At 42.8% G+C, this 26,534-nt stretch overlaps 1 protein-coding gene across 5 annotated transcripts in view; it reads right to left on the reverse strand.

Annotated features, from left to right (window-relative positions):
- The window catches only part of AGAP1 (ArfGAP with GTPase domain, ankyrin repeat and PH domain 1), a 505,789-nt gene that overhangs the window by 66,456 nt on the left and 412,799 nt on the right, over nt 1–26,534 (reverse strand). For 3 of the 5 annotated variants that reach the window (XM_060232474.1, XM_060232501.1, XM_060232465.1), the window contains 4 exons: nt 20,403–20,480; nt 10,110–10,264; nt 8,128–8,218; nt 2,946–3,168 (listed from right to left, as the gene is read on the reverse strand). In XM_060232474.1, the coding sequence (XP_060088457.1) occupies nt 2,946–3,168; nt 8,128–8,218; nt 10,110–10,264; nt 20,403–20,480 (547 nt within the window). The remainder of the gene's footprint in view (nt 1–2,945; nt 3,169–8,127; nt 8,219–10,109; nt 10,265–20,402; nt 20,481–26,534) is intronic. The other 2 variants (XM_060232493.1, XM_060232483.1) reach the window with 1 other exon arrangement.

Consider the following 26,534-nt stretch of genomic DNA (forward strand, 5'->3'; position numbering starts at 1 on the left):
TTGGTAACATCATTAGGGTTTGTAGAATCTTTCGGGCTCAAGTGCCGTGTTCTACTGGAGAAAGTTTTTCTTCCAGATTGGCACTCAGTCATGTGAAATGCATTGCTGGACTTGATGGGCTACTGGCCTGATCCAGCAGGATGCTTTCTTATGTTCTGATCCTCATCTGTGTGCATCATTCCCCACTTCAGTGCAGGCCAGCTTGTCGTTTGCCTGGTGTCAGGTTGTTACTCAGAAGATAGTTCCTGTCGGATGTGAAATTGATTTAATTGAGCGACAAAACATCACTGCTCAGTTGTTCGCTTGTTTGACTTCTGTACTTTTGGGGAATGGCTCCAGGACAGCTGCTGTTTGGAAATTGGCTGTTGTATTCAGAATGCACTCAAGGTTAAAACTGTATGATTTTTTCACCCGCGTTAACAGTATGCACACTCTATTTTATGACATCTGCACCCAGCCTCTGAGCATATGGGTACATAAGGACATAAGAAAAGCCCGCTGGATCAGACCAGTAGTCTACCTAGTGCAGTGTGCATTTTCATACAGCAGCCCACCAGTTGTTCTGGAGGGCCAAACAAACAGGTCACAGAGGCTGAGGCTCTCCTTTGCCTTTTTATGGCTCCTCTGACTTGGGTTGTTAACCATGCCAGAACATTTGTAAATTTAATGGCGCCTTTCCTGATTTGAGGTATGCATTCTACCTGGGTCTCATTAAGTGTGGTTTTAAACAGTTTCCAAATATCCTGGAGAGATCTGTGGGTGGTGGAAAGTGCCATCCAGAAATAACTTACTTACTGTGACCCCCCTGGAGTTTTCAAAGCAAGAGACGTTTCAGAGGTGGTTTGCTGCTCCCTGCCTCTGAGTCACAACCCTGGTATTCCTTGGAGGTCTCCCATCCAAATACTAGTCAGCTCTGACCCTGCTTAGCGTCTGAAATCTCATGAGATCTGTCTGGCCAGAGCTATCCATGTCAGAATTTGGCTCTCTTTAATTCTCCCTTTTAATTTCCTTTGGATTAGTTTCTTCATTTTTTCAGAGTCCCTTCTGAAATCAAAAGTGGTTATTTTGGACTTCGGAGGGCAACTTTCCACTGGCCTGGCCGCTGAACTTCATAGCAGTGTGGTCACTGCTTCCAACTGGCGCAGCAATGTTTACATCTTGCACTGGGCCCTGAGTCTTGCTCAGAACCAAAACCCAGTAGAGTAACTGATTTCACTGAGATGTGGACTCCAGTTTCTCTGCATTTCACCACAAATTAGATTGATGCACATTTGTCTTAACAGTTACATGCTTACACATACTTACGTACGTGCATACACACACACTTACATATATAATTATATATCCTCACTACCTAACAGGTGATTGGCGACTTCATTCTCAAAACTGAACCAAAGGTGGCACCAGAAATTCATTTTTCAGTGTTAATAAATTAACACAATAAAGCACTCTGGATATTATAGTGCATAGATCAATCTATTTATCTGCTAATATTAAAGATATATTAGAGATTTATTATTATCATTTTACTGCACCTACAATAGAAGATGGAGAAAAAACAATTAAGCATACACTTTTTAAAGAACTCTTTTCCATTTCAGAAGTAAGCTTTCAAGTACTGAAGCTTCTACTACAATGTTTGGTGTTCTGTGACAGATCCTGACAAGTGATGAACTTAGGAAACACAGACACAGTGCTGGCAAAATATACACTTCCAAGGACAACACACCATGCTAAAAATAGACAGACTACCTCATCCTTGTGTGGAAAACTCTGCTCTATTAAAATCAAAGAATGACCGTATTGCATTTCCTCACAGCATTCTTCAGCTGAAAGTCACAAACAACAATTCTTAAAAATTAACACTCATAACAGCATTTAATTAATGGCTCCAGTCCCTTTTCCACTAACATCACTATCACTGTCTGAGGCAACAAAGCAAAATGATTGTCTAGATTTGCATGAAATGCTAAATAATAAAAATGTAGAAAATAAAAAGACAAATGATCACCTATGTTAAATGGGCTTTCAAAAGCTCTTTACTGATAATACACTTGGACAGAAATATGGCAAGAAAAGGAGCCAGGATCATGTCCTTCCCCCTGCACATGGAACGTAAACACCCACTAGCAAGATATGTGGCTCATTTGATAGCTTTTCCTCCATTCCTCTCAAGGAAATCCAGACCAGAATGGTAAAGGGTGAGGCCCGAGACTAGAGGAAGGCCTGAGAGTGTGATCTGATCAAAGGTCAGTTTCTTTAAGTGAAATTTCATCCATACCAATACAGGGAACAGTAGGGTCTTCCAGGGCCCAATGTACCAGAAGAACATGAAACCCAATTTCTTCAGTTCCAATCTACAAGACACTAAAAATGATGACAAGCCAGCCACTGAAGTGCTCTCAAAGAGAAATAAGTACAGGCAAAGAGTTATGAGTGCTAATGTTCTGGATTGTTTCATACATCCACATAAATGCCAGTGTTACTTATGAGGTCAAAAAAAAAAAGACACTGCTTTTGGAATCTTCATTCTCCTTCGAATCAAGAAAGATAAATGCTGGGTCAAAGGCTTTTGTAAAGCCACACTGCTTTGTTTTTAGCACTCTTTTTCACTTACTTTGGGCATTACCCTTGTATGACCTAGTAGTTGTTGGACACTCTGAGGTTAGTGCTGATCTTGGAGGGAAACCAAAAAGGACATTTACCACAGAGCATCAGAGTTATTCAGTCTGATATGAAGCACCTTGGGAGGTCTTGGACATATTACTGCCCTCCCCCAGCTACTCCAAACCAAGAGAAGGGCTCCTCCAAGCATCACTCTTGCATACTTTCTGTCACTTGACACCGTGGCTAGTGAGAACAACAGTGTTTCAAGTTCACATGCCTGTTCTTGCAGTTTGAACCAGATGTTTTTAAAATTTGCCTTATGCACTGTAACAACCTACCTTGTGGAATCTGGGGAGGGCTTCACACGCCCTTGGGTCATTTCTTCCCACACACTATTGGCCAATTCATTCCCAATGGAGGACATCACTTTGATCAGCTCGACAGGCCAGTCGTCCAAGTCGAGGGATCGGACGCGTGACAGGTGCGTGCCAAGATTCCGGTGTATTCCTGAGCACTCAATGCACATAAGAGCTCCCAAATTTAAACTCGCCCAGTCAGGATCTGGGAGAAAAGAGAACAAAAGGAATACGGTCTTTTAAAAATGTGTATTTTTTGCTTTTATTTTGCAGTACTGAACATATAAAAAAATAATTGCCAGCATATTTTCCCTTCCCCACCAGTAGCTCATCCTTATAAACTTACACATACAGTATATCAGACTAGGACTATGATTCATTTCCCCAGAAGAAGGGATACTTCCAAAGGAAGCGCTAGGCCAACTGTAGGTCTGCACAGAACAATGCTTGTTGTGATTTCAAGTTGTAAGGTACTTTGAAGTGCATCAAGAAGTTCCTGAGATCCTGACAGTCATCACTTCCCAGAGAGCCATAAAATGCACCAAGAGGTCAATGAGCAGAGGTGTATTTCCACAGAGAGACAGCCATTTGCCAACCTGTCAGGGAAGGCAAGATGAATAGTTGCTGTAAAAAAAATTATCTATATATTGAGATGTGCAGGACATGCACCCTAGGCTGATTGGGAGACTGAGGTTTACTGCCCCAGGTGGGCAAGTTCCCTAAAACTGGATTGAGTGAGGCTTCCCACCAGCAAAGGCAGGAAAGGTTAAAAGCTTGGAACATCTATTAGTCTTTGCACAAATGCTGGAGGTTGGATTCCCCCCGCATGGAGCAGCTGGGGGTCAAGATGTTGGAGGTAACTCCTCTGTATTGTTAAGTTTAGCTTAGTGTTATGTTTTTACTATTCTTTTCCTTAGATCTTTAACCAGCAGGGTGGATAGTATTTTCACGTTCTGTGCTCTGTCTTAACCTGTAACAATAAAGTCTTTCCTCCTCATATGCCTTAGATTACTCACTCATGCTCACACACACAGGGCATGGACTGAAGTAATTGGGAAACTCAGCTCTTTGTACTTGCTCAGGGGCAGCTTTTTCTATTGTTCCCCAAGACATTGGTAATGCAGGAGGAGTGGTGACACAATGAAGTGGAACACACTTTACATGCCCATAAACACGCAACACACATGGGAGCACACACAGACCCAGCGCAGGTTTAGGACAATGTTCCTTTTAAACATTGGGGGCCCAGCTTGTCAAGAGATGTAAAGGTTAAAGCCAGCAATGTCAATGCAGCCCAGCGATGAACAAGTAGCTTGTGTCACTATTATGAAACTGATGGTATATGTGAGCACTGCTCCATGCTGCAGAGTCCAAAGAGGGGCCACTGCATTTTGTGCCAGCTGAAGTCTCCTGATTACCTTCAAGGACAGCCCCACATACAATGCCTTATAGTATTCCACTCTTGAGGCTACAAGTGTTTTGCTCAACAGGTAAAATCTCTCACTTCTGGGCTCTGCATTAGCAGTGACAGGGTCAGAAGATGTCAGGGTCCAGCTGTTTGGGATACTCTTCAGTTTATTCAGTCTGATGGTATGGACAGGATCCTTGGAAGTTTGAGGCCTTCCATCTGCTTGAAATGGGCTGTGGTGTGTCCACTCCTAAATAAGCTTATTCAGCAACAGTCAACCAGTCTCAAATATTGTTAATAAGCTGTGTGACTGAACAGGAAGTGGCTGGATGAAGCAGATTATTTGGATATTCTCTGGCCTGTTCTCAGGCATGAAACAGCCTTGGTCACCCTGGTAGATGACCTGTACTGGGAGATGGATGGTGTGATTCTGTTGATTCTCCTGGACCTCTCAGCGACGTTCAATGCCATTGAAAATAGTGCCCTTCTGGACCAGTTTTCTGGGCCAGAACTGGAAGGCATTACTTTGCTGTGGCTCTGATCCTACCTAGAGGGTTGTGTCCAGGGTCAGTGCCACCTCCCCCCCCCCCCTTTACCTCAGGGGACTGAAAGCCCCACAAAAGGCACACTGCACCAGCAAGCCTTGAAGCTGGGGAAGTTGTCTGCCAGGATATAGACAAGCTGGAACGGATCCAGAGGAGGGCGACGAAGATGGTGAGGGGTCTGGAGACCAAGTCCTGTGAGGAAAGGCTGAAGAAGCTGGGGATGTTTAGCCTGGAGAGGAGGCGGCTGAGAGGTGATATGATCACCATCTTCAAGTACTTGAAGGGCTGTCATATAGAAGATGGTGTGGAATTGTTTTCTGTGGCCCCAGAAGGTAGGACCAGAACCAATGGGTTGAAATTAAATCAAAAGAGTTTCCAGCTCAACATTAGGAAGAACTTCCTGACCGTTAGAGCGATTCCTCAGTGGAACAGACTTCCTCGGGAGGTGGTGGGCTCTCCTTCCTTGGAGATTTTTAAACAGAGGCTAGATGGCCATCTGGCAGCAATGAAGATCTTGTGAATTTGGGGTAGGTATTTGTGGGTTTCCTGCATTGTGCAGAGGGTTGGACTAGATGACCCTGGAGGTCCCTTCCAACTCTATGATTCCATGAAAGCATCCCATCTCACAGCTGCTGAGGTTTGTAATAAAACTTTCTCCTTCAAATGAGAATTTGGCATTCTTTATACTATCTTCTATCTCTCCGTTATACACTAGCAAGCAATTTGGTGGCCAAGACCGAGAATGTCTGTTTGGTCACTTCCAGGGTAAAAGCAGCAATGAGGAGTAGAACAGACTTTTCAAGCCCAGTTTCTGCCACTTCAGTATTGTGCATCAGGTTCTAGTAGGTGATGACAATGAAGTCTATTTGGTGGTGGCAGTGGGACATTTGAATAAAAAGTACAAACTTTAACAGATGGAAAAAGGCTTTGCCACAAACCCACTAATCCTATATGTGCTAAACACTTATTCAGCATATCAATGTTGACCCCTTCCTTTGGATAAAATATCGCCTATTTGCAGGGGTCATTTAACAGAAAAAGAGGTGCTGGAGCTCATTAGCCCAACTCAACTGGCATATGCCACATGCCCCTGACATCACTGGAAGGTGTACTAAATTATATCAGCTCAGCATCTACCTTAAAATGCTTCTTGAATTATAATTGTCATAATAAAGCCTCACTCCCATCATACTTTTTAAATTACTGTCTCCTATGTCGCCACAGTGGCATGATGAAGGTTTCCATCTGCTTTATACATTTTGGTTATTTTTCCATTTTTTTGTGGGGGGAAATATTAGAAAGTCTGTCAGAGTTCAGCAAAATTCTCACAGAGAGTTTGAATAATGGAGCCCACAAGCAAGCATTTTTTTTGGGGGGGGGGAAGAAAGAAGGAGCACTATTATTTACTGTCTTGTTTTATCTTGAGCTTAAGACCATTGGTCAAAGAAGCTAACAAATAAAAGGAAATGAGAAAAAGCACAATAAAATTTAGGAATTCTGGAGCTCTGCTCCTGTGAGCCCCTGACCAAAATGAGGCCTGCCTATATGTCAGCTGGAGCTAGGGTTGCTAACTTCCTGAGCATCTCTTGGAATTACAACTGATCTCCAGGCTACAGCATGTGGAGGCCAGAGTTTGGAGATAGTGAGGACTAGTCTAGCCCCAACAAAGCACTTGCTTTTGTTGCCGGGCAGCCTTTCAATCCCTTGGCAGTCTTTCCCCAAGAGATGGGGAACTGAATAAAGTACTCTATAAGTCCTCAGCTGGCGCTGTATGAATGCTGAGGCAACATTTCCAGCTTTGTACTGAAAGGGTCTTTGCAGCCAATCCTTGTGCAGCCTTGCCATCACCTGCTGGATGAGGCCCGCCAGACTGGGCCTTTCCTCATCCTGTGGACCCTACTGGACCACTTCCTGTCCTTCAAGGCCTTGAGAGTGAAGCAGCGCCTCCTTCCTTTCTGGGGAAGGTCAGCTGCTTCTGACTATTAAAAAGATGACTTTCATTGATCTCATAGAGCTAGAAATTCTCCGAGGACAGACACGGAAAAAGGCAGAAGCTGTGCCACTGTGAATACTGAGAGCAAACTGTGAGGGAAAAAAAACATTTGTGAGGATGCCTGCATTTTGACATGTTGGAATTTGACCAAGGGCTCTGTAAACCAGGAAGCTTTCCATGCAGAAGGGAGCAAGGGAGATGGGAAAGAGTGCACAAATGCCAATAAGCTGTGTTTGAATTAATCACAAACAGAGCCTCTTGAATGTGGCCAATGTATTCTTCCACCAAAATGGATCAGAGACAGCTTCCTGGCGTTCGAGTCCAATGTCATTTTTAAGACCAACAAAGTATTATTCATGCAAAGGCTCACCCCCTGAATAAAGCTTTGTTGGTCTTAAAGGTGACATTCGACTCTTAACTTTTTTTACTGCTTTGGACCAACATGGCTACCCACCTGGATCTAGTTTCCTGGAGTGTTATGGATCAAAATGCTTTATAGCAGCTACTAAGATGCTCTGTGGGTTAAGCAACAGATACTAATTACCACGGCTTTTTTTTGTAGCAGGAACTCCTTTGTATAATAGGCCACACACCTCTGATGTAGCTAATCCTCCAAGAGCTTACAGGGTTCTTAGTACAGGACCTACTGTAAGCTCTTGGAGGACTGGCTACATTAGGGGTGTGTGGCATAATGTTGGGTATGTTGGGTGTAAACTGTGCTAAAACAATATATATATATTTTTAAAAAATCATCCACCTCAGGGAAGAAAATCATAAGTAGTTTTTTATGTGAAATTAAACTGGCAGAAAGAGGTAACTTTACAAGCCTGTCAACATTTTTATACCTCTAATGTTTCCTCTTCCTGGAGTAAAAACAACAGAATGCTAAAGTGAAAAGGAATATGAATTTTTAAAAAATTCTCCCTGTTCAAAATTATTCCAGGTCAGTACAGACAAAAAAATTTAAAGTTTCTGATCTATAATTACAGACAAAAATAAGTTTCTAACCTAATCCAGAAGTACATATTAATTAAGATTTATTAGGAATGCACAGCACAAGTAAAATTCCCCTTATGAACATGAATTAGTCAAAGGAACATGGAACAAGATACCAAGAGTGAACTGGAACATCACATGGCAGCTGAGAGACAGCGCCTGAGCTTTGTGAAATCGAGGGTAACATTGTGTTAAAAAAAAGAAAGAAAAAGTTATACTTACTTTGTGCTTCACAGTCCACACAGCGAGAGTTGCCTCTAATGTTTCTTACTGATTGAAGGGCCATGGCCTCATTCTGACTCGTCAGTCGGGACTGCATATAATTAAAGAAACGCATACAAGGCAATGAGAACCTGAAGACAAGGCTTAGACAGCACCACCGTCAGCTACACGAAAGCAAAGAAAGGGCCCAGAGAAGGGCTGAACTAGCATGGCTGTGGAACAGGATGTCTTTGGTTTGAGAGCTGATTCTTCAGCCTCTTTATAACCGGAACTGTCAGAGGTGAAGGCGTGCCATTAACACCCAACCTGATTGCAGAATATTCTCATTTTAAAATCTGCAAATAGAAATGTATTTGTGGAAGGACATTCCACTTTCATTTTTATGGTTATTTGTGGCTATTAGGGGTTATATCAAGCAATGGCAAACAGACCACTGAGAGTTGACCTGACAGCTTGTGTTACAAATAGCTCTCCAAAGTGGCCGGCTGGTGACCTCTACTTTGACCCAGAGAAATAATCTTTACGGAGAACAACTTTCAGCCTCATTCCCAGCTGAGTCCTGAGCAAATCCAACTCTCTGATTATGAACTTCTTGCTAGAGAGGTCCGTGGGAGCTGGGAAGTGCTTTGTGGGAGCTGGTTTCTAGACAAACTATGATGTGGTTTCCTTTTGCCTTTAGAAATCCTAAATTGGTCGCCTGCTCATTTTAATTCATTCTAAGCTACGAAGGTAAAACGGATTCAATAATGTGATTTGTTTTATTTATGCACATATTTATGCATTTCAAAGGAATGCTTCCTTTCCCCTAGCCAAGGGGTAATAAAAACATTAGATGATTTCCCTGGTGTCAGAGGAAGACAGAGCGTGAAAATGCATTGAAAGGCACAGATTTTGGGTACAATGGTACCCTTTCATCAGAGGAAACTTGTTCACAATAGAAAGAAGCCACTGAACCCAATCTGTGAGCCTCAACCCAAGTTCATTGTGATTAGCAACACAATTGTATGTGGGTTTACTCAGAAGTAAGCCCCATTATATTCACTGGGGCTTACTTCTGGGTAAGTGTCCACAGGGTTTCATTCAGAGGTCAACTTACACCTGTCAGCTGTTCTCTGTCCCACAACTTTTGTACAAGACCCTGTACCATCCTGAGCACACCCTCCCAAGTCCGTTGCTTAGGATGGCACTGCTAACATAAACTAGATTGCAAAACGTGATCCCCACTGTTCAGAGGAAAGCATGCAAACAAAACTTAGAGAATTCCCAGGTATTATTTGATACGTAAAAAAAGTTAACAGCCATCTATTGACAACAAAGAAGCCAGCGTTGGGTTTTGTAAATAACTTCAGCAGACATTTTATAGTCCTTAATAAGTACAAGGTTTCCAGGAAGTGATGAAGCATTTTTCATTTTGAAAAATAAGCCTTTAAATGTTTTTTTTGCAGACCTCCAAGAAGAAAAATATGTTCTGGATAGATTTTAAGGCAGCAATTACAATTAATTAACAAAACTGGTGATTAAATTTGAAAAAAATATATAAATAACATTAAATAAGAAAGTAACAGCCTTTAAAAACTGAAGTGTATTCATGAAAAACATATACCAAGATAAGTAAAACAAGCAGGGCTTTTTTTTGTAGCAGGAACTCCTTTGCATATTAGGCTACACACCCTTGATGTAACCAATCCTCCTGGAGCTAACAGTAGGCCCTGTAAGAAGAGCCCTGTAAGCTCTTGGAGGACTGGCTACATCAGGGGTGTGTGGCCTAATATGCAAAGGAGTTCCTGCTACAGAAAAAGCCCTGAAAACAAGTATTCTAGATGCTGGCGATGGGTGGATCCAACTGTCCTCCAAGGAGACTTAAGCTGGAGGAAGGATTCAAACTTTACTTAGTGGAATGGCAGGACAGGGGTTAGATCCATTCCAGGGATTTCTCCTTTCAGGCTTTTAGGACTTGTGAATGGCCAAGGACATCCTCTAACCTTATTTTTGCTGCTTTCACATGACTGCAGACTGGCCAGAATCTGACTCTCTATAGCTTGCACCCAGGCGTCTCTTTCTTCATATGTTGTTGCTTCAAAGTGCCAAGTCTGACCAGTAAGGGACACAATGATAAATTCAAAATTTTCTTCTTGCTCTGAAAGACAATTGAGGGGAGGGGAAAGACAGGAGGTTCGGAACTGAAATTTACATTTAAATGAGCCAGTAAGCTATTCTCTCTGGACCAGAATATGTGTGCCACAAGATACTAGTTGAGGTTCAAGCTGCATACCACACCAAGGGCACTTTCACACACACTGAATAAATGCACTTTAGAGAACATTTGCAAGTGAACTTTGCTATTCTACACAGTAAAATCCAGTTACAAAATGCATTGAAAGTGCATTATTCAGCAGATGTGTTGAAAGTGCTGCAAATCCCCCTTTCCGTTTCTTCTTTTCAACTGGGGAAGGAAAGAGTGATGGGGATTTTGAATGGACCAATGGGAGGTGAGGGAAAGGAAGTCACTCTTCCTGTTGGGAACAGAGACAAGAAACTCCATTTAATTAGTGTGACCCCGAATCCAAACAACACCAGAATACAGTATGAATTTCAGTGTATTTCTTTTAAATTATCATTACTAGTTTCAAGCACACATAAAGTAACACAAAGGTTTTGTTTAATAGAGCTCACTTGAAAACTCAGTTAATGCAAATTTTGGGCCACCAATAAATTGTGGTGGAAAGCTCAGAATTACATCAGAGAATGATTTGCAGAGTATTTCCTGAGAAATTAACATCAGTGTTGCAAACCTACAAGGTTTGACCAAAGAGCCAGAATGTCCCACAGGTAAAGAGGCAACAGTGTTTCATTTGGAAAGAGAACATCTTTCCCCTGCAACAGCTCATAGGGAGAAAATTAAGAACTTTTTTTGGAATGGAAGAACCCATACAATTTCAAACCTGTAATCCTAAAGCAATTAAATGGAATTCAGTCCTATCTTGTGAGCCGGGGGGATTCTTGACTGCAAAGCGCACTGTTGGTGCTCTGAGAATTGGGAGGTTATTTCAGAATAACCTTGCAGTCACTGCAAAGGTACCAATATGGGAAATGCTGAAATGGAACATCTACCCACCCAACCCACCTTATTGTGCCCATCCAAGATTCTCCCTGGATCAGGAAAGACTTCTGAAATTCACTTTCATCCTTACCAAGCTAAAAACTCCTCCTTTTAACTACCATCATATCACATAGCACAAGGTAATTTCTTAAAAAATTCAACACATATGTTCATTATAAGTAGGCAAAAGCTTCCAAAAGAAGTTCCAATTAAAATATTATATATGACTAGCTATCCATAGATACCCAGGCACCTGGGATTCACAACTGAGTTACAGAAATTTGTATTGGTTATCTCTAATTTGTGGGATGTCCTATTCGGGAAACACGGCAGACCTGCCTAGCTAGGAAGACGGTCAACATCCCTGCTTACAGGTGATTATGCCTTAGTGAACGAGAAAGACTTATGAAGGGTTATAGCTACACTTCCATTCCATGGCTTGATTTGAGGTTGATAAAGGATTGCATGCCTGGCTCAAGTGAGCTGTGATAAAACCGACCTACAATGACCAGGGCAGGTTTCACATGAACATACGAATCTTCCTTACGCTTAATCAGACCCTTGGTCCATCAAGGTTAGTTTTGTCTACTCAGACTGGCAGTGGCTCTCCAGGGTCTCATGCTGAGGTCTTTCACATTACCTGCAGGCAATGTTCCCTCTAAGCTGCAGTCTTGTGAGCAAAAATTCTATTTTGTGAGTCACTGGCATTAAAGACGTGAGCTACTGCATAAATTATTGTGCTCTGGGGTCAATTTTCCTGAGCGAAGACAAAAATCTGTGACTGGAGGCTAAAAACCTGTGAGCTTGCTCATGCTGACTCAGCTTAGAGGGAATACTGCCTGCTGGCAGATCCTTTAACTAGGGATGCTGGGGATTAAACTTGGGACCTTCTGAAGATTGAGCAAATGCTCTTCCACTGAGCTGTGGCCCCTCCCTAAAACCAGCTATTTGTCAGAAGTGGGGTTCAAACCCAGGACTCGGGGAGACTGCAACCAAATGCAGCATCTTAGACCACTCTGCCTGCAAGTACCACATGCACATCGACTGCACATAGGATATCTGTGCTCTCACCCACCCTTAAATTGTGCACGAGAGAGGTTACTGTTCAAGATTACCAGCTTCACCTTTAAACTGGGAGGTGTGTGGATTTCTCAGGTTGTGTTTTCTCATAAAAGGGTAATGACAGTTTGTTCAGTGGGGCAACTGCTGCTCTCGGTGGAGGAACAGGTACACAACCCCATCCATAAGCAGAATGTTTTTTGCAAGGATCTGGGGTTTATTAATGTCATTCAGGGACTCCAAAATTGTGAGGGGTTTTGCTCAAGAAAAAGAAAGAATGAAAAAGAAAAGAAAAGAAAAGAAAAGAAAAGGACCTATTTGAACACAGTTAGGGACTCCTTGGTCATATTCAAGAATCAAAACTAAACGGTTAACTTTCTCGCTGGACAATATTACAGCTTAAATCCCTGCGAGCCCAATCACAACATTTTATTAAACAGTTTTCCAAGTTTAACTGTTATGCATGGAAAGGTCTCCTATAATAGTATTTTAGCATCATCAACCTGTCAAAACCAACCTGCCCAATTACCCCAAACCGCATTAACAACAGTGAATATGACTCTAATTGTGTCCAGTTTCTATGCAGACGAGGTCCCACAAGGCTAATTTTGCCTCCTCAGGGACAAGCAACTCAGCCATCAAACTGATTTTACAAGAAAACATACTCATAATACTGGTCTGGATTGTCACTGTCCTTTATTTTCTTTTCTTTTTTCTTCTAAAAGGTTAGTGGGCCAATTAGTCATCAGTTATTTGCTGGAAATCTAGAATACAGAGGGTTAATGGACTGGAGGGTTCTGTGTTAGAATGATGGCAGAAAGTATATGATAACTGCCTTTATGAGATTTGGAAGGAACACATGCATCATAATCAGATGGAAGAATCCAAACTAGAAAGCAATCCTTGGAATTATGTTCCCAGCACAAACTGAAATTCAATAAATTTATCAGTACTAGCTATTGCATCAGTTTTATTACTCTTATCACAAAATGCACATTAAGGTGAGTTTGTTTCAGCAAAAGTGGGAATCCTGACATAAAACTCCAGAGTATAAAAGGGATATTTGTTATCTAGTGTATTTTTTGAATAACACCATAAAACTAGTTTGGAAAAAAAATCAGAAAGTTCACAGGAGGATATTGGTCTCAGACAGGGTACATAGAAGGGGGAAATAAACAGGAGCTTCTACGGTTTGCTTTAAAAAATTGGACATGGATATTGTATGTGATATGCTTTCAAGCCACTCTCAACTTGGCACTCTCAGTGGTGACTCTACTAATTAATGACTTTCAAAATGCCCTATCTTTAACAGCCTTGTTCAAGTCTTGCAAAGTGAGGGGCTATGGCTTCCTTGATTCACTCAATCCACCTCATGTTGGATCTTCCTCTTTATACCTGTCTTCCTAGCATTACTGTCTTTTCCAGTGAGTCTTGGACTAATAAGGATGTTGTAACGAGTCAATATGTTGGCAACAAATTCTCAGGTTAGCACCCTAGAGAGGTCTGCTACTCTCATGAACAGGGTAGTTAGCCAGAAAAGATCTGCTGTGTGTTCATCCCACTAACAATTTGAATTTCCCCTGGAAGAACAACAAAGGACATTGCCAAAGAACCAGCTGAAGCCAAAAGGTGTTAATTCCTCCCCCAGGAAGAAGTCACTGATGATGTTAGTTTGCTCATCAGGGTGGCCACAGAGAGTCACTTAAGACTCACTGAGAAAAGAGCAAAGAGCACAGGCATACAAAAGCATCTCCATCAGACAAGTTACTCTGAATGGAAACACGTATTTATTTTAACTATTCATAATTTCGACTTTCTCCCAGCAATCTGGGAGCCCGAAGTAGACATTTAAAACAATTAAACACAATGAAAAACCAAGCCAGCAAACCAACTATCAAACCGCATTAAAATGATCATACTGCTGCCCATCTAGAGCTCTCCGAAGGACCTTCTGACAATTCTGTTCTACAGCCTCTGAACGCATGAAGCTGCCTTCTACCAAATCAGACCACTGGTCCAGCCAGGTCAGAATTGTCTACTCAGCCTGGCAGCAGGTCTCCAGGGTCTTTCCCATCACCCATGACTGGATCCTTTGGAGATGCGGTTGGCTGAACGGGGAGTCTTCTGGATGCCAAGCAGATGCTCTGTCCTTGACTCACAGGGCAAGAGGAGAGGTCCTAAGGTGCTAGATGGAGTGAGAGGTAGTCCCACAAAGGGTCATCATGAGCCAATGCAGAACTCATAGAATTGGGGCCATGTGAGCGCTAAGGAGTGCTCCTGACAATTGTATTTAAATGCATTCCCAAGTTGTTTTCAAGAGCAGTCACAAACATCTGGCTGTCCTCAGCCATAGTCAGGGCCTTTTTGGCCCAGGCCCTGAGCTTGTAGAACTGTCTGCTGAATGATATCCATGCCCTGTGGGACCTAATGTGGTTCTGGGGGGCCTACAAGGCAGAGATGTTCTACCAGGCCTATGGTTGAGGACAGTGACAGTCTCAATCTTGCCTGGTACCCTCTTTCCTCCCCTCCCCCTCCTTGGGGTAACAGTATAACCTGATTATTCTTTAGGATCATCTGAATTGCTTTGCTTTTAACCGTTTTACTGATTTATGAATGTGTTCTTCTATTGTTGTTCACCTCCCTGAACTTTGTGTGTACAGGGGAGAGTGGTCTAAAAGTCTAATTTAAAAATAAATAAATAAATAAATAAGGAGCATATGATAATTCTGTTTTTAAGGTTTTAACTGTTTAAATATTTAATTGTTTTATACTTGAAATTATTTAAATTTTATGTTTGATTAATTGTTGGAAGCCGCCCTGAGCCATTCGTGGGAAGGGCGGGATATAAATCTCGAATAAAAATAAATAAATAAATAAATAAATAAATAAATAAATAAATAAATAAATAATAAATAAGCCTTGATACCACTGTGGTATGTATCAGTTTGACTACATTAGCTGGGCCCAAAAGAGATGGCACAGCTGTGGAGGGGTTGCTGTGGAGGGGTTGCTGCTGGACCACTTGCTGAGACCCTACTTGATTCTAAGCAAAGGGCCCTCCACCCCTCTGGGCTTACTTGGGGGCAGGAAGCTTGGCCAGGAAGCAAAGTAAAAATATTGTAACCAGCTTTTGGGGGGCTCTGGGCCACCTAAGAGTCAGTCATCCTTCATGAGTGGCCTCCTGCTTTCCCTCTGCAACTCTGCCTGCTGCTCCTCCTGGTTCCTTTTAGCCCCTCCCCTGCACCAATAAGGAGACTGGTATCAGCAGAGCCAAAGAGAGCATTAGAGACTCACACTCTGGTAAGACTGCCCAGATAGCTCCAGCACAGTGCACTGGAAATACCCCATGACCCTTCTCTGAATTTCAGGCTTTCTGTTTAAAAACCAAAACCACACTCTAGCCTTTTCATTGTGGAGATATAAGGGGAAATGTGATTGCCTCTCCAAGTGTGGAGAAGGGGAAGCTGCAATGGGGGGCCTCTTATCCATTCTGCAGCTGCCCAGGTCCATCACCTGCTTTCTCTCACCTCTTTTCTTTCTCTCCTCTGTAATGGCAGCAGTTACAAGTGACTGCAGTGGGCAAAAACAAAACAAAACTGCGTACATTTATTTGCTTCAGGAACAGGCAAGGGTCACAGGCCAGGGGGTGGGAGGCAAAGAGTGAGTCCCCCATCTCTCTTAGCCTGGTATCTGCTATCGTTTGCTGTCAGCCATTTTGTGCCATTTTCCTGTATGAAAGAATATGTGTCTCTGAGCATGTGCAAAATGCCTTTTCCTCATATGAACAACTACCGTCCTCACATTTCTCAGAATATGAGGCATGTCACTCAGGCAAGGCTTAAACCCCAGAATCTCTCACTACAGAAATACTTCACTGCAGAAGTCAAAGGCTGGGGAAGGGGAGGAATGAGATTCAGGGAGTTTTAAACCCAACTACCTCTCACAATAGAAGAACAAGACATTTGGGATAATCTAAATAAACCTGGAAAAGGAAAAGGAAAGGTCCTCTCTGTCCAAGCACCAGTCGTTTCCGACTCTGGGGTGACGTCGCTTTCACAACGTTTTCACAGCAGATTTTTTTATGGGGTAGTTTGCCATTGCCTTCTTCAGTCATCTACACTTCCCCCCCAGCAAGCTGGGTACTCATTTTACCGACCTCAGAAGGATGGAAGGCTGAGTCAACCTCAAGCCGGCTACCTGAAAACCCAGCTTCCACGGGGAATCGAACTCAGGTCGTGAGCAGAGCTTAGGACTGCAGTACTGCAGCTTTAACACTCTGCGCCACGGAGCTCTCAAATAAACCTGAGCTAAGTGTAATTCCTGTTCTGAATGCCTTCATTGCAAATGGGCAAAGAGATTACTCTGCGCATGTCCAAAGTGCTTCCCCCTCACCCTGTAGCAGTGATTTACTCGGTATTAGGCAATAAACTCTGAGACCAGAGGAACAATTGATAGGCAGCTGTCAATTCACCCATTTTTGGAATTAAAGCACTGAACAGTCCTTTTCTCCCCCACCTTACAACATTCCCAACACAGGGTTTTCTCCTCCTCTGCTATCCTCACAGCAATCCTATGAGGCAGGTCACTCTGAGAAAGACCGGCTCATGGTCACCCAGTGACTATTCTGTGGGGGACAGGGATCTGACCTCAGGTTTCCTCTGGCCCATTCCAACAGTCTCAACACTACACTACATTTCAACATCATTGCCATTAAAACAACTCTCTGTTAGCTGCATGGTTGCCAGCTTCCAGGTGGGGACTGGAGAGCTCCCAAAATTAAACTAAGCTCCAGACTCCCTGGAGAAAAAGGCTCATCTGGAGGATGGACTCGAGGGCCTTTGACCCTGCTGTGGTCCATTCCTACCTCAAACCCCACTTTCCTTAAGCTCTACCCTTCACATCTCCAAGTGTTTCCTAAGATGGAGTTTTATGCCAACACTGTGGGCCAGATGATGCCACAGTGCGCTGCTGAACTTCTCTTTTGAATGAACGGCCAGTCTGTGGCCAGTAGGGAACACAGGAATCCAGCCTGGGGAACTCTATTATGTGTCAATCAATAAATTAAGTTGCATTAAATGTAGGACTTCGGTTCTGGCTGCTTCATGTCCCCCTCTCCCCACAACATACATTTTCTGATTATGGGCCTTTGAGGCACTGCCCAGAGGGAGGGCAATTCAGTGCCAGCAGAGAGAAGGGGATGAGGCTCCCCTGCGCTACAAGTAAGGGATGGGATCCCTCTTGGCAGAACATGGGTGAACAGCTCACCAGCAGGGCCCTTTGCCATCTCCAAGGCCTTGGTAGTGTCCAGCCATCCTAACTCTGAAAACTGGCCCTAGGGTTGCCAACCTCCAAATGGGGCCTAGAGATCTCCCACTTTTACTACCTATCTCCAGACCACAGAGATCAGTTCAGTTTTCCTGGAGAAAATGGCTGCTCTGCAGGGTGGGCTCTATGGAGCTGTGCCATGACAAGGTCCCGCCCCTTCCTGAACCCTGCCCTCCCCAGACTCCACCCCAAAATCTCCAGGTATTTACCAACCTTGAGGTGGCAACCCTACCTTTCAGCATTGGACAAACTGCATTTTGGGTGCAGCTCCCTCTCGCTGGTCACCTGCCCAAATCCTCTCTCTCCATCATCTTCATTTTATCAAATGGAGGAGGGCAGAACAGCTAAAAGCTGCCCAGGACATATAAGAGACCAAATGCCTGTTGAGAAGGCCTGTCCTCATGATGGCTCCTGACTTCAGGCATGTCCAGAGTAGGATCACCAAGGGTTTCTGCCAGGGGTTATTTTGTAGAAAAATAGGTGGTGGAGCTCATTAGCATAACTTATTAGCATATGCTGCCCCCCACCAGCCAGCCCAAGCAGGCCTTGTTCACATGGGGCTCTCCTGGGATGCTCTCCCCGAGTCAAGACCAGCAAGGCACCCGCTGCCCCAAATCCATAAGAAGTGGAAAAAGGGTGGTGCGGGCTTGTCCAGGGGTTAATGAGGGCTGCTGGGGGTGTGGCAACTGGCAAAGCCCCTGGTGGCTGGCTGGCTGCCCACTCTTCTAATCCAGGGATTGTTATGCAGCTGTACCTACTTACAATGGACAAGGTAGATGGGGAGGAAGAGGGCGAACTCTCAGAAATGTTCAGGAGCTGTGTTCCTGTGAGCTCCTGCTGAATTCAAGGCCTGGTTTCTGCAGATATTTGGCCTCTTTGGCTGAAGGCAAGTCTGGGCTATAGCTCAATACATATTTTGTACACAGCGGAATTCGCATGGCCCTTTCTTGTTTTGTAACACACTATTTATGACTCAAAGAGAATCCTGTAGGTGTCATTTCAAGTGCTGTGTATATGTTGCGAGGAATTCAGTTGTCTTGTGGTGGCAGAGAAAGCAAAAGTCCTTTAAAAAAAACCTTTCCAAATATCACTAACTGGAAAGAATCAGACCTATAATTAGGGAAACCTTACAAATGAAAACTGTCAAACCCCCACCCCCCCAACAAACCAAAGATGGCTAAAAAGGGAACGGTTTGATGAAGAATGTTATGCAAACAAAAAGAACGGTTTCCTCTCTGATTACAGTTCCCAGTGTGAGAGCCGCATTAGTGTAGCAAAACATGTTAGTCTGAGATGCCACCAGACTCCTTTAGGGGTGCCCCAGACTTCTTTATTTATTAAGCTTCAGCAACTAATCTATTTATGCCTAATCCATTTTCACTTTTCCCCCTAAAAGCCCTTTGAAAGATTAAAAACCTGGTCACAGAGGTTGCAGCTTTTGTTATTATAAAAGGTGACAACTTAAACTTTTACAATGGGAAATAAACCAAAGCTATGGGCAAAAAAAAAAAAAGTAGCACCTTAACAAGTGGCTGTAAAAAAGCACTTTCATGTCCCAGATACATGTCATCTGCTGGTTTGAGCAAGGCGACTTGCTGGGGCTACAATAGCAATTGTGCAAAAAAGAAAAAGAAAAAAAAAGGCCAAGATATAAATCAGTGAAGGTTAATGATCAGGATGTGAACAGAGGGACTTGTTTACAGAAATTGCGTGCAATTTAAAATTTACAAGAGATTTAACGCTGTCGCTTTTCAATCACTAAAATCAACAGCCCAGAAAACGGTGACATTAAGGAAAATATTATAGCCATAATCATTCCAAAATAAGTTAATTAGTGGAAGGAAACGTGCTTGTGATTACTTGACCCATTCGGGGTTTTTTTTACACTTAAGTGATAGCCCCCTCTTTCCCCATTACAGCCAGATAGATCTCTTTTGCATCTCTGTATGCCATCTCCCCCCCCCCCAACCCGCCCCCAGTTGGAGGAAGGGCTTTCTCTCTTTTTCTTGGTTTCCAAGTAATATCGACCTTTCACATTTGTAAAAAAATAAAATAAAAAGGGGGCAGTTTATAATTGCATTGTTCAAATGAAGGTGAAGGAAAAGAAATCCAATCTGCTATTATACAAACGCCATGATGGCTGTCTTCACGGCAAACAGCGATGGAAGTCAATTTGTGAACTTTGGCACTGGGTGACCTTTAGAAAATACAACAATATACAGAATTTACAAGCAAGAGTAGCACATGCAAATAATGGCTCTGACTCTGCCTTGCTTTTTTGGATTAGAGCCACAGAAAGCATTATGGAGAATGCTTTCACAAAACAAATTAAGACTGTTACTTAAATGTCAAGGCACACTATTGTATTTGGCTACAGATCATTACACCTGATACCAACACTTTAAAAAACTGTAATAACTTGGGAAATATTACACTGAATGCCCACATGTATAAAGCAAAAATATAAAAAAAAATGGAGGAAAATGGGTTCTCGAAGTAATTTAAACATCACTACTCCACGACTGGAGGGAAAGGTCAAAATTTAAGTAAACTGAAAGGAACATGAATGGCAAAATAAAACACACAAACAGAAAGGCAAAAAGACCAAAAAAAAAAAAGGAAAAGAAAAGAAAAGAAAAAGAAAAGAGTCTGCAAACACCACATGAAAACACACATGCTTTGGGCAAAATTTCTTTCTAATCCTAGATTTAGGGGGAAGGTGAAACAATGAAGGCACAGTAGAAAGGGAGCAGATACTTGAAGGGGGGGGGGGACTTGGGAAGTTTGTTACCTTCGGTGTTGGTGCTGCTGCTGCTGTATATATTTCGCAGGCTACCAACACGGTTTAGTTTCCATGCTTTGCGTTTGGCTGCATCCAGAGAGCAGAAGGGGGAGAGAGAGAAAGAGAAAAAAAAGAGAAGAGTAAAAGAAAAGGAAAGAAAGAAAAGAATGAAAAAAAATGGGAGAAAAAAAGGTTGAAGTAGCACATGAAGTAAAATTACGACCCAAAAAGCCTTTTTGTTCAACAAAGAAGCTAAGCATCGCACAACGTTTAAAAGCTCAAAAACACCAAGCTCTTTTCAAGCTGGAGAAATATTTTTATTCAGACACTCCCCGCTTCTTAAGAATGTTAAAGCAGACTTGGAGTGTATCTGGACTTCCAGATAATGCACAAGGCAATGGCAGAAAAAGTGTTCCATGGCTTTTTTGAACCTACCACACACCAATAAGGGCCAGCAGATTGCAACTTCAATTAATTCTTGGCATTCAGTACCATGCTAGAAACCACCATTTCCCCAAAAATAATTAATTGGGCTGCATAAATAAGAAGATACTTGGAACTATAAAAGCTTTAATAGCAGGTGACAGAGCAATACATTCAGATAATGCACAAAAAGCCTTGGGCACATTTTGTTTGTCTAAGTGTTATTTGTTTAATGATGGTTTTAACTTGAGTAAACAGTGTCTGTATGCAAATTCTGTGCTTCCCCAGACACACCAAATATAAATTCTTGTTTGTAAATGCAACATTTCTTAATTACAGTGTTACTTCTCTCTAGTTTCCCACTTCGGTTCCCAAACGATTTGGGTTTATGCTGAAACTGATCGGTCTACAGAAGAAAATATGGGAAAATCCTAATTTTGAAAAAGCCTGTCCTGCCAAAATCTCACAACTGAAAAAAACAAAACAAAAACAGAAGACCTGCTACTAAAGAGCTTATTTTATACTTTCTCTTTATTTTATCTTTTAATTCAAATAGTTATTTCCTGCCTTTCCTTGTGGCTCAAGGCACCTTACAAATCAAAATATAAAGCATACAGAATGAACCAACCCCCCCAAATAACTGCAAGGCCCCCCACGAGATATCTACGGTCTATTCTCCATTAAAAGCCTCTCCAAATAAGTGGCCTTGCAGCACCTCACAGAAATTTCTAAAGACACCCTGCTCCAAAAGCACTTTCCACAAAGCGGGAGTGACAATAAAGAAGACACCAACTCTGGTTGATATCAAATGGGCAACCTTAAGCGAGGGAACAGCCACTAGCAGAGGTCTTAAAGATTGTAACTAGAATCTTGAATTGGTCTCAGAAACAAACCAGCAGCCAATGCAGCTGTTTTAACATAAGCAAGATGTTTCTGTTGCCTGCTGTGTTCTGAATGAGCTGAAGTTTCTGGGTTGTCTTCAAGAGCAGCCCAACCCAGAGTGCATTAGAACAGTCCAATCACAAGGTTCAAGCTCTCTCTTGTTAGCCACCCTGAGTCCGCTTGCGGAGAGAGCGGGATAGAAATTGAACGTAATCAATACATCTTTCTCATTTTTAACAGGCTCGCTGTGGATAATAACTCAGCGTGGGAACTTGGGGGAGTTGGCTCTGTGATGCCCTGGGTGCTATCACACAAGTGCCCATGAAACGTAACCATATTGGAAGCTGCACTTCAAAATGAAATGGCCTGGCTAGCTGCTGGAAGATTTCAATATATTGTGAGATAATGTGAGAGCCAGTTTGGTGTAGTGGTTAAGTGTGTGGACTCTTGTCTGGGAGAACTGGGTTTCATTCCCCACTCCTCCACTTGCACCTGCTCGAATGGCCTTGGGTCAGCCATTGCCCCGGCAGAGGTTGTCCTTGAGGGGGCAGCTGCTGTGAGAGCCCTCTCCAGCCCCACCCACCTCACAAGGTGTCTGTTGTGGGGGAGGAAGATAAAGGTAATTGTGAGCCACTCTGAGATTTGGAGTGGAGGGTGGGATATAAATCCAATATCATCATCATCACCATCATAAGACTCAGGGAAGTGTGGTATTTTTTTTTAGAAGTGTGTGTGTGTGTGTGTGTGAGAGAGAGAGAGAGAGAGAGAGAGAGAGAGAGAGAAAGAGAGAGAACTGCTTCTGGGAATCCCCATGCAAATTTTGTGCACTATAAATTGACCATTTGCTTAAGTGGCTCAGAACAATAATCGGAGTCCTCAGGTAGATCATAGAGCCTCCCCTCCCATGTCACAAGTGCTTATACATCTTCCATTTTTCTGCTGCTTTCTGGAAGGACATGTAATTGAGGTACATGCATAGAATGCAGAGGCATTGTGTCCACAGAGGCTTGCCCCTGCCTCTTTTTGCATGCGTGCTTGGGAAAAGGAGCAAGACAAGGTTCCACAATGGTGGAGAGAACTTCCTTTCATTGGGCACATTCAGAAATTCCAGCCTCTCCTCTTCTTGTCACATGGCCCTGATGTCACATGTTTTGGGTCCTGCTGCTGCCTGGTGCTTAAAAGGGGGCATTGGGGCTGCAAAGGTTGAAGACCCCTCCCTGGGCTTAGAAGAATACAGAATAAATGCAGGCAGGCATGAAATCTACAATCATTATTATGGAGGAGCACATCTCAGTTCTCTAACCGTAACTTGCTGATTTCTTTTTCTTTTTTTGGAACTTTGGAGGGGGGGGGGACACAGGGTTGGCTGCAAGTTCCCCCCAACATCACTTAAAAAACCCCTTTATAATTATTGTTAAGTTAAAATTAAGTTATACATCTGAAAAGCATAAAGCGTTTCCTTTGTTTTGTGTTAGAAGCTGCTAAATGAACAAACTCCACAGTGTTAACTGAGTAGGCTGAATGGCAGCAAGTCTTGCCAACAAATGAAGACCAGAGTAAAAGCATTCCAAGTTTTACTCTGTTACTCTTAGGACAAATTCTACATGTCTCTTGAGGAGGAGGAATGAAGCAGCACAGAGCCAAAGTTTCCCAACTGAAAAACTTTTCCTGCAGAGAATTTACATATAGATAGGCAAAGCACCCCTCTGCCAAGGGAGGCAATCTACAACACAAAGAGCCCCTTGCCCCACACGCTATCACACTCCATGCTTCAATCACATAAGAAAGTGTGGATATTAGTACCAAGAAATGAAGCTGTGGCCTCATTTCGTCTTAGCTTATTGATGAAATAATCAATGTCAATGAGTGCCGGGTAATTCCCTTTTTCCTTCTAAACAAATGAATGCTTAGCAGCCAATCCTGAGGTCCTCACGTGTGCTGGTGTGCCTTGCCGTATCACTTTCACTCCAGTTGCTGCCTATAGCACAGTGCTATCTTGACTAACACACAGTGTTCCCCAATAGAAGACTACAGAAAATGCCAAGGGCAGCCTCCAAACTCTGGAAGCACGAGCAAGACAAAACCTTCTACAATAGCCACGTTTGCTGGACAGGACAAAATGGTGTTTTGGTCAGCACCCCGTTAAGAAATAAGCAGATGGTTTTATTTTGCCCTGATGTGTCTAAACCAGGGGTGGTCAAACTTGCTTAACATAAGAGCCACACAGAATAAATGTCAGATGTTTGAGTGCCGCAAGACAGGAGCATCAGAGAAGGAAGGAAGGAAGGAAGGAAGGAAGGAAGGAAGGAAGGAAGGAAGGAAGGAAGGAAGGAAGGAAGGAAGGAAGGAAGGAAGGAAGGAAGGAAGGAAGGAAGGAAGGAAGGAAAGAAGGAAGGAAGGAAGGAAAATAGATGGGGGAGGTGGAGGTGGAAAAAAGCAACTTCAACTTCTAATGCATTCTCCAAGCCAAGCCAGCCTGCGGCTTGGAGGAGTGATTTAAAGGGACAAATGCCTTCTCCAAGCCAGCCAATGGGGCGGTGTGGGATTCAAGAGTCACACAATATGTGTAAAAGAGCAACATGTGGCTCCTGAGCTGCAGTTTGGCCAGCCCTGGTTTAAACAGAACCACCACGGAATCATAAATCATTGTGGTTGTTATTAAATTGACTTCTACAGAAAATTCTTAAATTCAATAGGGGAATAAAGGCTGCTTATCATAGGTTCAACATCCAGTTATTTCCAAATAAAATTAGATTTTGAATTCTTGATTTTTCAAAAGAAAATGTGGCATTTGACTACCAACTTGGATAAGGAGGCAGTAAAGAAATAGGAAGTGAGCTAGGAAAAATACAGTATTGCTTTCTCAGGGTTATTCGTTTGAGGAAAGCAGAGACCAGAAACCTGCAGCCATCAGTACGTGATGAAGAGAAGGGATGATCCAAGAGGTGCCAGTAATCAGCACCTACATTTGATTTTTTTGGACAGAGGGAGGACAAGACTGTCACCCCCACCCCTGACCTCAGTCTGCTTCAGAACAGCTCTCCAGAGCAGCGTCAAGGGCTGTAATCCAAAGCACCCATTATTTTCATGCAAAAAGTTTATGGCAGAGATAAACTGGGAACACCAAGATCCCTGGCTTGTAGCAGGCACTTGTTCATCTGCCCTAAACAACAGTAACTCTGTGTGTATGATCACAGGCTGACCTGGATGGCCCAGGCTAGCCAGATCTCAGAAGCTAAGCAGGGATAGCCCTGGTTAGTCCTTGGATGGGAGACCACTAAGGAAGGCCAGGGTTGCTAAGCAGACCACTCTTAGTCCTTTGCCTTAAAAATCCTAATGGGTCATCATAAATCAGATGCGACTTGATGGCGCTTTCCACCACCATCAGGCTGCTTTTAAGCAAAAACTGCTATAGATATGGTACAGGATTTTGAGGGATTTTGTGAGCAGAGCGATCCAGATCAGGTTCTCAAGGGTAATTTTCTTCCCTCAGAATGTAATGGCTGAACTGGAAGATATCATCTATATTTTAAATCGAATGAAATAAATACATTTTAAAATTGGAGTGTCTATTACCTCATACTCCAAATTCTTCAAAGTTGAATTGGAGTTTCAGAGTTAAATAATATAAAATAAAAAGGGGGAAATCCTTCAACACAAATATAGCATGCATAAGCAGGGCTTTTTTGAGGCAGGAACTCTTTTGCATATAGGCCAAACACCCCTGATGTAGCCAATCCGCCAAGAGCATACAGGGCTCTTAGTACAGGGCCTAACTCCAGAAGTATTGGCTACACCAGGGGTGTGTGGCCTAATATGCAAAGGAGTTTCTGCTACAAAAAAGCCCTGTATAAGAATCCCCAAAGAGAAAATGATACTACAATCTAGAACAATGTTTGGACAGTGATATATAACCTTGTCACCATATAGTAGGGATGTCAGGGGGCAGGGAAAAGCCTTTTTGGTAAATCCCAGAATGTTGTCCCGATATCATAATGTCACTTTTGCTGGAAATGATGTAGTGCACAGGCACAATGTCAGCATGTCTTCCCCTACCCTGCACATGAACGCACATGAAGTTGTCAGATATTGAATCATACCAGTTCATCAGTCAGTATGGTATCCTTAGACTGACAGTTGCTCTCCAGGGTCTCAGGTAGAGGTCTTCTGCTAGACTTGTTAACTGGAGATGCTGGGGATGGAATCTGGGACCTTCTATGAGCTGGCCTTTGAGGTGACAGTGGGCAAGAGGATGTAATGCCTGGAGTTCTTGTGCCATGGTGTGCCTAGCATCCCTACCATATATTCAGTCTACTATGCAAGGCACATACAGCTTGCTCTGACTGAGATGAAGGGGAGAAGATACAGTGAAAGGCAACAAGCACATAGATGAGTTTATGTATGTTAGAGATAATTTTGCAGTTAGTTTGTACTTGGTAAAAAAAAAGCAGCTATCCTACAGAAAAGATTTTATGTATATAGTGTTATCTTTAGAAAATAAAAAAGAACAAAATAATATAAAACCAAATTACAAACAACCAAATTCAAAGCAAATACAATGAATGATTTTCTAAAAGTTCCCTGCAGAACTGTCCTCTCTGATCTGCACGTTTTCCCCTCAGGTTTAAGGAAATTCATGGAATATCAACAACTGTATTATGACAGTACTCTTGATGAATACAGACATTCTGCTCCCCAAAATCCTGTGCATACACTATTATATATTCAAACAAAACCACAATACACTATTTACAGCTTTTACAATCTTTCATCATTTTAAGAAGGAAAAAAGCACAACTTGTTAGTGTCATTGCTGCTCCCCATTTGACGGAATCC

The sequence above is a fragment of the Heteronotia binoei genome, chromosome 1, assembly GCF_032191835.1.
Source record: "Heteronotia binoei isolate CCM8104 ecotype False Entrance Well chromosome 1, APGP_CSIRO_Hbin_v1, whole genome shotgun sequence".
Classification (NCBI taxonomy): Eukaryota; Metazoa; Chordata; class Lepidosauria; order Squamata; family Gekkonidae; genus Heteronotia; species Heteronotia binoei.